At 44.8% G+C, this 13,510-nt stretch overlaps 1 protein-coding gene across 4 annotated transcripts in view; it reads right to left on the bottom strand.

Annotated features, from left to right (window-relative positions):
• USP54 (ubiquitin specific peptidase 54) overlaps nt 1-13,510 on the bottom strand; it is a 98,948-nt gene that overhangs the window by 60,812 nt on the left and 24,626 nt on the right. For all 4 annotated transcript variants that reach the window (XM_049789082.1, XM_049789083.1, XM_049789084.1 and 1 more), the window contains exon 3: nt 10,255-10,347. In XM_049789082.1, the coding sequence (XP_049645039.1) occupies nt 10,255-10,347 (93 nt within the window). The remainder of the gene's footprint in view (nt 1-10,254; nt 10,348-13,510) is intronic.

Below are 13,510 nucleotides of genomic sequence, written 5' to 3'. Positions count from 1 at the left end.
AGAAAGGAAAGAATCATGATGATCTACTCTATTTTCTCATACTGTCATAGATCTACCATCTTATTCCATAATGTCATACCCTTCTTTTGAAATAACTTTTGAGAAGTTTACATATAAAATTCTGAACTTCAAAAAATATTTTTGAGGGATACACACCTTTTGGTGTTCAGGAAAACTCCTGTATCTGTGTTCAATATGGTCCTGGTATTGCACAGTGTTGGGGCTAGAGCAATAGCAAAGCAGTAGGGCATTTGCCTTGCATGCAGCTAACCCAGAACAAACCTGGGTTCAATCCCTGGCGTCCCATATGATCTCCCAAGCCAGGAACCATTTCTGAGTGCATAGCCAGGAGTAATCCTTTAGCATCACCAGGTATGGCCCAAACCCCCCCCCCCCAAAAAAAAAAAAAAAGAATGTGGCGGTAGGGACTTGAAGTAGGAGCAGGAGAATGAAAGGCCAAAGTGTTACCTCCCAAACTTCAATTTTTTTCATGTTAAAAAAAATGTATTGGGGGCCCGGAGAGATAGCACAGCGGTGTTTGCCTTGCAAGCAGCCGACCCAGGACCTACAGTAGTTGGTTCGAATCCCGGTGCCCCATATGGTCCCCCATGCCTGCTGGGAGCTATTTCTGAGCAGATAGCCAGGAGTAGCCCCTGAGCGCCACCAGGTATAGCCCAAAAACCAAAAAAAAAAAAGTATTGAATAATCACGAGTTTCAAAGTTGTTCATGATTTTCAGTCAGATAATGTTCGAGCACCCATCCCTTCACTGTTTATTTTCCTGTACTGGATGTCCCCCTTTTCCTTCCTACCTTCCAGTCTCATCTGTGGCAGACACTTTTCTTTTTCTTTTTTCCTTTTAGAAACTGTGGCTTGCAGTATTGTTACTGAAGGGTATCATACTTATCACTCTACCTCCTTTCAGCCCCCAGTTCAATGACCACAGGCTGGGAGAAACTATCTGCCCACTATTCACCCGATAAAGGGTTAAACATCCAAGGTATATAAAAGCACTGGTAGAACTTTACAAGATTAAAAAGCATCCAAACCCATCAAAAAATGGGAAGAAGAGATGAACAGGAATATTCTTAAAGAAGATCCAAATGATCAAAAGGCACATGAAGGGAGGGGAAACAAGCTCTGTATTAGTAATCATCAGGGAAATGTAAGTCAGACCAAGACATCATCATCTCATACCACTGAGACTGGTACCCATGAAAGGTCAGAGTTTGTTTTTTTTTGTTTGTTTGTTTGTTTTTTGGAAGGGGGAGCACACCCGGCAGCACTCAGGGATTCCTCTTGGCTCTGCACTCAGAAACCGCTCCTAGGGGCCAGAGCGATGATGCAGCAGTAGGGCACTTGCCTTGTATGCAGCTGACCTAGGACGGACTGTGGTTCAATACCCCGGCATCCCATACGGTTCCCCAAGCCAGGAGTGATTTTTGAGTGCATAGCCAGGAGTAACTTGCTGAGCGTCAGAGTGTGGCCAAAAAAAAAAAAAAACAAAAAAATAAAAGAAGAAAAAAAAATAAAATAAATTGCTCCTAGCAGGCTCAGATCACATGAGATGCAAGGATAGAACCCAGGTAGGTCACATGCAAAGCAAACACCCTATCCATTGTGCTATTGCTCCGGCCCCAAAAGTTAAGAGTTTTTAAGGAAAACAGAAGTCAAGGAAAGTAAGGTTGTCAAGGAAATAGTCACAGGACTGCATGTGGAAGCCACAGGTTCCATCTCCATCAGCATGTGGTCTTCAAGGTAACCCCCATATGGGTAAGCCTCCATGAGAACCCCCACATGAAAACACAAAACTCAATTGCTTGTTTTGTTTTGGCTGGGTTTGGCTTTGGGCCACCTGGTTGTACTCAGCAATCTCTCTGAAAATGTTCAGAGGATCATATGTGATATCAGTGATCAAACTGAGGCCAACCTCGTACAAGGTAAGCATCTGAACCCTTGCACTGTTTCTCTGGCTCACAAAACTCAGCTTTGGGTGATGGCTCAATTGGGGTGGGGAGAGCTTGTCTTGCCCATGTCCAACCCAGGTTCCATCCCGGGCACCACAAACAACTCCCCAGACTCCTCCAGGAGTGATCCCTGAGCACAGAGATAGGAGTAACCACTAAACTATCTTTCTGGTCCCATGATCAATCTTAATAGGACTGACATGAATATAAGAAAGATGAACCAGACCCAAAGTGATAGTACAGATGGTAAGGTACTTGCCTTGTATGTATCTGCAGCAACTGCAAACCTGATTCAAATCCTCAACACTACATATGATTCCCTGAGCACTGTTGGGCACAAAGCCATGAATAGACTGCTGAGTGTGGCCCATGGCTACCTCCATGCAAAATAATAATAATAATAATAATAATAATAATAATAATAATAATAATAATAATAATAATAAAGGGGCCCGGGAGATAGCACAGTGTTCAGGCATTTGTCTTGCACACGGCCAACCCAGGAGATGGTGGTTTGAATCCTGGTCCCCAGAGCCTGCCAGGAACAATTTTTGAGTGCAGAGCCAAGAGTAACCCCTGAGCGCCACCGGATGTGACCCAAAAAAAAAAAAGAAAGAAAGAAAAGAAAAGAAAGACTAATCAGGGCAGAGATAGTAAAGAATGCAAGGTACTTGTCTTGAATGTAGCCAAGCCTGATTTGATGTCTGGAACCATATTACTAGGGGTCCTAAGTATGGAGCCAGGATTGGTCGCTGAAAACTTTTAGGTGAAGGTTTGGTTCCCAGCATCTCCACAAAAATAAATAAATAAATAAATAAATAAATAAATAAATAAATAAATAAATAAATAAAATAACACTTCGAAGCCGGAGAGATAGCACAGCTGGCCCAGGATAGACCCAGGTTCAATTCTAGGCAACCCATATGGTCCCTGGAGCCTGCCAGGAGTGATTTCTAGGCGCAGAGCCAGGAGTAACCCCTGAGTGCTGCTGGGTGTGGCCCCAAAACAAAACAAAACAAAAAACCAGCCAACCAAATAATTTCCCCAAATCTTCCTACCCCATGGGACCAGAGGCCCACCAGGAGTGATTCCTGAATATGGAACCAGGAATAAATCCTGAGCACCACTGGATGTGACCCCAAACCCCTTTCCCAACAAAACCCACAAATCCCTCTACAAAAAAAAGGTTAATCAAAAGACCATATTAATATTATCATATCCAGAAGGGATGCAGAATAAGGAAGTGGACTCAAATACTTGATACTTGCATTAAACAGGCAACCTTCCTATGTGCAATCTGTTTATTGCTACAGTTTCCATGTGCATGCTAGAAATAGAATGTCCTGGTCCCAACCATCCAGGGACAGAGGTTGTGCAATAAGCTGGAGCACATATTCTGCATGCAGGAGGACTGGGTCTTATTCCTGGCATCAAATGGTCTCCCAAGCACCTCTGAGAGAGATCCCTGAGCACCTCACCTGGAGTGACCCCTGAATCCTATTGGCTCTGGCCCCAAAACCAATAAAAAAACAAATAAATATAGTTCAGGATAATGGGTTTAGTCCTCACACCTACAGTGTCATGACTAAGCCAAAGACAGTGAAAATAATAATGAGTGATTTCTTACTTTACTCCCTGTTCTTCTATGCTTCAGTGTTCAGTACAAGTACTTGGTACACATGACATCACATATACTCAAAAAAAATTGAGGGATTGAGGGGCTCCAGAGGATACTGCAGCAGCTGCTGTGTCACCTGACAAGCAAGAGGTCTCATGCCCAAAGTCCTGGTCATGCACCAGAAGAAGCCTGAGCTGGACTGTGAGCCTAGTGGTTTTGTCATCTGTGACCCACAGTGACACTTGTGATTTATGGCTGCACCACAGGCAGGTAGGTAAGCACTACTAAGAAGGGGGTACAATGGCCAGAGTGATAGCACTACAGGGAGGACGTTTGCCTTGCATTGCAGCCAACCTGGGTTTCACCCCCAGCGTCACATATGGTTCCCTGAATTATCAGGTCTGATTTCTTTTTTTTTTTTTTTTGGTTTTTGGGCCACACCCAGTGATGCTCAGGGGTTGCTCTTGGCTATATGCTCAGAAATCACTCCTGGCTTGGGGGAACATATGGGACACCAAGGGATTGACAGAGGTCCGTCCCTAGGTCAGCCACGTACAAACGTTGTGCCAATGCTTCGGCCCCTAATTTCTGAGCACAGATCCAGGACTCTTGAGTGTCACTAGGTGTAGCCCAAAAAATCAAAAAATAAAAGGGGGTAGAGCTGGACAGATAGCATGGAGGTTAGGCATTTGCCTTGCATGCAGAAGAATGGTGGTTCGAATCCCGGCATCCCATATGGTCCCCTGAGACTGCCAGGAGTAATTTCTGAGCATAAAGCCAGGAGTAAGCCCTGAGTGCTGCTGGGTATGACCCAAAAAACAAAACAAAACAAAAAAAAAAGCGGAGGGGAGGCTCAACTCTCAGTGAGATGCACAACTAAAGATAGGGACAGACACCACATCCAGTAAGTGTGTAACCAGGGAACTGGTGTACAAGCACCACAACTGAAGCAGAATGACTTCGTTAGGTATGACCCCATGAACCCAAGGCATATGTGCAGTCTTTGTCACCTATGAAAGGCCCCCACAAGCACCACCGCTGAGCATTTGTACCGCCCTCTGTCATCAGCACAGCGAAGGGGAGAAAAAGGGGAAAAAACACATGAATGCATGCATCAAGTCAACATGACCTACAAATACTGAGGGACTGGTTCCCTGAACTCAGCAGAATGCAGAATTTCCTGCCCCCCCCCCAGAACAGTCTTCATGCTCCATATAAAAGCACTGACAGTCCAGGACACAGTATATATACAAAAAAATATTTCATCCCTCCCCCGATCCTATGTCCCCAACATTCCTGAGTTTTTCTTTTTAGTTTTCTTAGACTTAAAGGAAAATTGCTACTTGGGATTTGTTGAATTTAATCATCAATGCAGCATTCTTCACTGCCTGTAACAAAAGCCACTCTGTCCAGCACCCTGGCACTGCCAAGCTTCTAGTACAATCCCTGGAAGGGGAACAAAATCTCTGTGGCCCACAAAGTACAGAGGACGGATTTCCTCCCTGAACAGAAATAAATAAATAAGTGAACACCAAAGTAAAATCATACCCTGGGGGCTGGAGAGTAGATGAGAGGATTTGATATGAATAATAAATAGGAGCTCCAAAATAAATAAATTGATGAGTTCTGGGCTATAATAAGTATGACAACTGTTCAGGTTAAGAAAGATCTTCCACTGAAGAGAATTAAGTGTGCAGTTCGGGAAGAGGCATGGAGATTGGCAGACAAGTTCGCTCCTAGTCACTGTCAGAGTGGAAGGGCATCATGTGGCCCAGGGTAGGCAGAAAGCTGAGTCTGGGATAGCTAGAACATACTTCATAGTATGAGCCCCAGGTAAATTAGGTAGATGGATCAGCAGAGCACAGCTTCGAATGTCTAAAGTATCAGTCACCTGACCACAGGCCTCCCCCGAGCTGGCTCACACACCTTCAGGGCCCACAGCACTGAGTGTGGCTCCTGAGTTCCTCAGGATCTCTAAGGGGGGGGGGGCTATGAAAAATATAGTTAAGCAGCCAGAGAGACAGCACAGGAGTACTGAGGGGCTAAGGAGAATGATGCCTAGGGAGTCACTCAGGAGTGGGGTCACTCCTGAGCACAGAGTCAGGAGAAGCCTGAGCACTGCCACAGGTGATTCAAAAACAAAAACAAAACCCCACGCTCCAAAAAAGTTAAGCATAAAGATATACTGACAAGTGGGGGAAGGGAAGCTGCTGCAAGAGACCAGACTAAGATCTCACACCCACTAAAAATGAGCATTATTACATCCCCAGGCCAAACATGAAGTCTTTTTTAGACCATACTCGGTGGTGGTTCAGGGGTTAGTTCTATAGGGGTTATAGCATAGGGTTATAGCATAGGGGTTCTATACTTAGGAATTACTCCCAGCAGTGCTAAGGAGACCCTATAGAATGCCAGAGATCAAAGCTGGGTCAGCTATATGCAAGGCAAGCACCCTCCTTGTTATACTATCTCTCCAGTCCACACAAGTTCTTTTTTCAAAGAAAGCCATTGTTAGTCATTTTCAAGGAGGCCAGGAATGTGGTCCCATATAAAGTACTCGCCTTGTATATATGAGACCATGGATTCCATTCCCAACACCAGTCAGGAGCTTAGCCTGGAGTAGTCCCAGAGCACTGCTAGGTATGAACCCCCCAAAAAAATTTAAAAAAAAATAACCATAACATATGGTATCTCATACATTCAGTTAATTGCTCTTTGGTGGTTTACATGCAATATTGATTCAAGACTTTTCTTGGGGCCGGAGAGATAGCATGGAGGTAAGGCATTTGCCTTGCATGCAGAAGGACAGTGGTTCAAATCCCAGCATTCCATATAGTCCCCAGAATAAGCCTGCCAGGAGCAAGCTCTGAGCATAGAGCCAGGAGTAACCCCTGAGCGCTGCCTGGTGTGACCCCTCCAAAAATAAGCCAAAATAAATAAATAAATGAATAAAATAATAACTAATAATAATAATTCATCACAATAATTTGCCTCCAAGGCTGAAGTTACTGTAGAGAATTAGAATCAAGTAATATAAGGGAAAATATCAAATTCAACAGCACCTAAGAAGTTTTTTTTGTTTGTTTGTTTTTGGGTCACACCCAGCAGCGCTCAGGGGTTCCTCCTGGCTCTACGCTCAGAAATCACCCCCCGGCAGGCTCAGGGGACCATATGGGGTACCAGTATTTGAACCACCATCCTTCTGCATGCAAGGCAAATGCCTTACCACTGCGCTATCTCTCCAGCCCCAAGAAAAGTCTTGAATCAATATTGCATGTAAACCACCAAAGAGCAATTAACTGAATGTACGAGATACTATATGTTATGGTTGCTGGAGGAGACCACATGAATCAGTAAGGGTGACAGTCATAGAAAAGAAAAATACCAAATAAATAGCAAGGGGCCAGAGTGGTGGCGCAAGTGATAGGGCATTTGCCTTGCATGCACTAAAGGACAGCAGTTTGATGCCCTGGTGTCCCATATGGTCCCCCAAGCCAGGAGCGATTTCTGAGTGCATAGCCAGGAGTAACCCCTGAGCATCATTGGGTGGGGCCCAAAATGCAAAACAAACAAACAAACAAATAAAAATAAATAAATTGCAAAGCATAAAAAGAATATGGCCAATGGCTGGGCCAGAGAGATAGCACAGTGGTAGGGTCTTTGCAGCAGCTGATCCAGGTCGAATAGTGGCTTGAATCCCAGCATGCCATATGGTCCCCCAAGCCTTCCAGGTACAATTTCTGAGCGCAGAACCAAGAGAAACCCCTGAGTGCTACCAGGTGTGACCCAAAAACAAAAAAAGAATAAGTCCAATGGTAAGTGCATGTTAAGAGTTGGTGCAAGATAAAACATTCAGGAAAAGAGTATAGATACATATCTTTTAGCTAGATTTAGAAAGGCAAACCTTTCCTCTAAGCATCACAGTAAGGGAAAAGCTGGCTGGCTTCTGACTCATCTCAGAGCACATTTGCATATGTATTTGTCCTAATACTAGGCCCTAGAGCTAATTGTAATTGTACTCCCCTAATGTATAGAAATGGCAAATTCTTATTTTTGGAGGGTTTGGACCACACATAGTGGCACTGAGAGGTTACTTCTGACTTTGTACTCAGAAATCACTCCTGGCAGGCTTGAGGGACCATATGGGATGCTGGGAATCAAACCCAGGTCCAACTGGGGTTGGCCGCGTGCAAGGCAAATGCCCTACTGCTATTCCGGCTCCAAGAATTGGCAAATTCTTATAAGCACTTCAAATTCAATTTGGAGTTTCCTACTCTGAAAAAAATAACAACTTTATTTCTACTAGTATTTTAGGTACATAGTGATAGTGAATCAGGGGCTTTCCCACCGCCAATATTGTCCTCCCTCCATCCCTGTTCCCAGCATGCATACCATATGCTCCTCTTTTAACCCCCAGGCTGCTAGTCTAGGTGGTCCTTTCTGTGTCTAGTATATTGTAAATTGGGTATCGCTTCTGTTGTTGTTAGCTTTGGATTTGGTACTAAAGTTTGAACCTTTTTTTAAAAAAATAACTTTAAAAAGGAATTTTCATATATTAAATTTAGCATTAGAGATTTCATGGAACACTGGCAACAATTTTTATTAACTTTGTCAAATATCACTCTAACTTTTTTTTTTTTTTTTTTTTGGTTACACCGATGGCGCTCAGGAGTTTCTGCTGGCTCTATGCTCAGAAGTCTCTCCTGGCAGGCTCGGGGATGCCAGGATTTAAACCAGGGTCTGTCATGTGTTGGCCACATGCAACCAACTGTGTGTGCTATCTCTTCAACTGTTTGATTTTTTTTTCATTTTGGGGCCACACCCAGTGATGCTCAGGAGTTACTCCTGGCTCTGCACTAAGAAACCACTCCTGGGGGCCGGGCGGTGGCGCTGGAGGTAAGGTGCCTGCCTTACCTGCGCTAGCCTAGGAGACGGACCGCGGTTCGATCCCCCGGCGTCCCATATGGTCCCCCAAGCCAGGAGCGACTTCTGAGCGCATAGCCAGGAGTAACCCCTGAGTGTTACCGGGTGTGGCCCAAAAACCAAAAAAAAAAAAAAAAGAAACCACTCCTGACAGACTTGGGGAACCATATGGGATGCCAGGAATCAAAGCTGGGTCCATTCTGGGTCAACTGCGTGCAAGGAAAACACCCCCACTGCTGTGCTATGGCGCCGATCCCTCACTCTAACTTTTTTAATCAGAGATATGAAAGAGATTTAAGGGGCCAGAGCCATAGTATTCTGAAGAGGGTGCTGACCTCACATGCAGCTGACCCAGGTTCAGTCCCCACTGTTGCAGTTCAGGTTGATCATTCCACAGTCCCCAACAAGGAAAGAAGAATTCCATACCCCCTTATCCAGGGAGGATAGGAGAAGCTGGGCCAGTAGTAATTCCCCGCAATAAGTAATCAGCACAGATATGGAGGTTATAGCAGGCAAGAAAACTCACACTGCAAGCTGTTCACCCACAAGCCAGTCACTCCACCATGTGGAACCACAAGTCTAGTTAGCAGCTCACTGCTAAGCTTTCCTGCCTTCCATTTATTAAGATCCAAACAAAGCAGGGGCCGGGCGGTGGCGCTGGAGGTAAGGTGCCTGCCTTGCCTGCGCCTAGGACGGACCGAGGTTCGATCCCCCGGCATCCTATATGGTCCCCCAAGAAGCCAGGAGCAACTTCTGAGCGCATAGCCAGGAGTAACCCCTGAGCGTCACAGGGTGTGGCCCAAAAACCAAAAAAAAAAAAAAAAAAAAAGATCCAAACAAAGCCTCTTCCCCCAGGAAGAGGTAAAAAGGCAATGGGAAAACAAGACCAATGGAAAATAATTAAGATACATATGAGAACTATTTCAAGCCTCTATTTACCTAACACCTTGCCATCCCATATGGTCCCCTGAGCCCACCAGGAGTGATTTCTAAATCAGGAATAACCCCTGAGCATTGCTGTGTAGCCCAAAAAGGAAAAAAAAAAAAAAAAGCACATTATTCAGGCTAGGGACAGGGGTTAAGGCACAATGTGCCTTACAACCTATTGCTATGGATCAGAATCCCTGGCACCATACAGAGTCCCTAGAGCACTGCCAAGGAGTACTCCTGAACACAGAATCAGAAATAGCCCCTGATCACCATCAGGTGTGTTCAAATACAGTAATAATAATAGTAGTAGTAGTAATAGTAGTAGAAATAAATTAAAAATAAAACACCTTGCTGTTTATTCTTCTAATAGAAACCCATATTTTCACATGAACATAAATAAAATTTTATGTCACAATTAAGGTTTCTAGAAAAAAGGGTTCACAGAAACAGAGTGTCCAAACCAAGTAGTGATTCTCAGAGCAAGCAAAATTAACTGTATTCTTTTGGTGCACTAAATAACAGGCTAATAACTTCATGACCAATTTCTTTTTTTTTTTTTTTTTTTTTGGTTTTTGGGTCACACCCGGCAGTGCTCAGGGGTTATTCCTGGCTCCAGGCTCAGAAATTGCTCCTGGCAGGCACGGGGGACCATATGGGACGCCGGGATTCAAACCGATGACCTCCTGCATGAAAGGCAAACGCCTTACCTCCATGCTATCTCTCCAGCCCCCATAACCAATTTCTTAGCACTATCCTGACAGCCAAATCACCTCAATTTTGCCTGACTGGGGCAAGAGGACCAACTGAAAACACTTACTTTGAGAGCACAGAAGATGCATGAATCCCCCAGGCACTTGTGCGTAGTGAGCTGCCGGAAGCTACGGCGGAAGATGTCCAAGTGCCAAAGAACCTGGCCAGAAGGAAAAAATGCTACATTATTATATGAGAACATTATGAGTATTCAATTCCAGACTTTTGATAATGAATCCAAGAGATATCTTTCTTTTCTATTTTTTTTTTTTTTTTTTTTTTTTTTGGTTTTTGGGCCACACCCGGTAACGCGCAGGGGTTACTCCTGGCTATGCGCTCAGAAGTCGCTCCTGGCTTGGGGGACCATATGGGACGCCGGGGGATCGAACCGCGGTCCGTCTCCTAGGCTAGCGCAGGTAAGGCAGGCACCTTACCTCCAGCGCCACCGCCCGGCCCCTTTCTTTTCTATTTTTAAAAAATATTTTCTTTGGGGCCGGGCGGTGGCGCTGGAGGTAAGGTGCCTGCCTTGCCTGCACTAACCTAGGACGGACCGCGGTTCGATCCCCCGGCGGCCCATATGGTCCCCCAAGAAGCCAGGAGCAACTTCTGAGCGCATAGCCAGGAGTAACCCCTGAGCCTCACAGGGTGTGGCCCAAAAACCAAAAAAAAAAAAATATTTTCTTTTTCTTTTTTTGGTTTTGGATTCATAACCTGTAGTGATCAGGCCTTACCCCTGCCTCTGTGCTCAGGAATCATTCCTGACAGTGCTCAGAGGGCCATATGGGATGCCAAGGCTCAAACCCCAGATCAGCTGCATACAAAGCAAACACCCTACCCACTGTACTATCTTTCCAGCCCCAAAACATATCTTTATTTCCAAGGAAAAAAGCTCATTTTAGTATTTATATATTTAAAAAGTTTTTAAAAAATGAAGCATCTACCAAGAGAGATAAATGACTCTATTTACTGGAAAAGACAGAATCTGAAGATGAAAGTAGGGCACAGGGGCCGGAGAGATAACATGCCTTGCATGCAGAAGGGCGGTGGTTCAAATCCCAGCATCCCATATAGTCCCCTGAGCCTACCAATAGTGATTTCTGAGTGTAGAGCCAGGATAACCCCTGAGTGCTGCCGGGTGTGACCCAAAACCCAAAAAAAAAAAAAAAAAAAAAAAAAAGGAAAGAAAGTAGGGCACACAGGACAGAGGGGTGACATGTATCAGATGAGATCCTTACTAAGGGATGTAGGACCTAAACCACAGACAGGCACACTTAAAAAAAGAGAAACAATGGGGCTGGAGAGATAGCATGAAGGTAAGGTATTTGCCTTGCATGCAGAAGGTCGGTGGTTCAAATCCTAGCATCCCATATGGTCCCCTGAGTCTGCCAGGAGTGATTTCTGAGCATAGAGCCAAGAGAAACCCCTGAGCAGGTGTGACCCAAAAGACAAACAAACAAAAAATAAATAAATAAAGAGAGAGAGAGAAACAACAGCTTGTGTTGGTGAGGATGTAGTAAAACGGGACCAATCGACTGATTAGGCCTTTCTGGAAGACAATATGGATCAGGCTCAAAAAACTAGAAATTAGCCTTCCATATGGACCCAGAAATTCCACTCCTGGGAATATATCTTAAGAGCCCCAAAATACAATGTAGAAAAGCCTTCTGTACTCCTATGCTCACTACAGCACTATTCACAATAGCCAGAATCTGGAGACAACTTAAATGCTTGAGAACAGGTAAGGGAAAAAAAAAAAAGTGGGGGCCATTGCAAAGCAATAGCATAGCAGGAAAGGCATTTGTCTTTCACACAACCAACTTGGTTTCCATCTGCAGCATTTCATCTGGTTCCCCGAATATGCCAGGAGTAATTTCTGAGTACAGAGCTCTGAGTGCTGCTGGATGTGGCCCAAAACCAAAAGAAAAAAAAAATGGTGATACATCTACACAATGGAATACTAGACAGCCATAAAAATATGAAGCTGGGGCCGAAGAGATAGCATGGAGGTAAGGCATTTACCTTTCATGCAGAAGGTCATCGGTTCAAATCCCGGCGTCCCATATGGTCCCCCGTGCCTGCCAGGAGCAATTTCTGAGCACAGAGCCAGGAAAAAACCTTGAACACTGCTGGGTGTGACCCAAAAACCACAAAAAAAAAAAAAAAAATGAAGCCATACACTTTGCTGCTACATGAATGGATCTGGAAAGCATCATGCTGAGTGAAGTGAGTCAGAGGGAGAGGGACTGTGACAGTGACCTCCCTCTGTGGAAACAGAGAAACATCCGAAAGGAATAATAAAAGCCCAAAGGCAACAGGCACAAAGGGCATGAGAACTGATTTCTAGTGAGGGGGCTTACTATTGCTCTATAACGTGTGCTATTAGGGTTGAGGATAGATCAGAGAAGAGAACAGTATGACAATGATAGAGCCAAGTGGTCACTCCGGGGGGAAGCAGAACCTTAAAAGGAGATTTAAGTGCCTGCCAGGAGGCATATGAGGGCAGGAAACACTGGGGACATTGGCAGGGAGAGGTGGACACTAGGAAGGGATTGGTGTTAAAATATTGTATTGTCTGAAACAATCATGAATAACTATAACTTTGCACTCCAGGGTAATTAAAAAAAAAACTGCTGGGGCTGGGGGAATAGTACAGTAGGTAAGAAGCTTGACTTGAATTTGGTCAATCCAAGTTCAACCCCAGCATCCCACAGGGTCCCCTGAACCCGAGTGCAAAGCCAGGGATCAGAGATTTCTGTCTCTGCCTTTCTCTCTCTCGTTCTCCTACCCTCCCTTTCCTCTCTCTCTACTTTCCTTTCTCCTCTCTCTCTTTTTCTCTCACCCCTTCTGTCTCTTTTTTTCTCCCTTTTCATGGGAGATTGCAGGTCAGTGGCCCATAGTTCCCTGAGCACTGCCTAAGGAAATACCAAACACATTGATGGCAACTTATTCTCTCATTATACTTAAAATGTAAAGCTAACCTTTCCTTTGAGCATTATATAATGATCCTGAGTGGCAACTTTCATTTCTCTTTACTCCAAGCCAAGCTGCAGAAACGAGAGCAAGGTGAAAGAAAGTCCATAATGAGCCGTGGGCCTAACACTTTGGGGTGCTGGGCAGAGGCAGCAGACAATGTGGTGGGCTAAGATGCTAAGATAATGAAAGTGGCAAGCAACAACCAAAGGAACAAAACCTAGGGTCTGGGGAGTTCAAACAGGCGCCAGGGCAGACACAGGTTTACGAGTCTAAAGACCACCCAGACTCCCAAGCATCACTGGGTGTAGCCCAGGAGACATCCGTGATCTTGAGTATGGCTCTGGAGTCAC

The sequence above is a fragment of the Suncus etruscus genome, chromosome 15 (genome assembly GCF_024139225.1).
Source record: "Suncus etruscus isolate mSunEtr1 chromosome 15, mSunEtr1.pri.cur, whole genome shotgun sequence".
Taxonomy (NCBI): domain Eukaryota; kingdom Metazoa; phylum Chordata; class Mammalia; order Eulipotyphla; family Soricidae; genus Suncus; species Suncus etruscus.
This window is presented reverse-complemented; position numbering and strand designations above follow the sequence as displayed.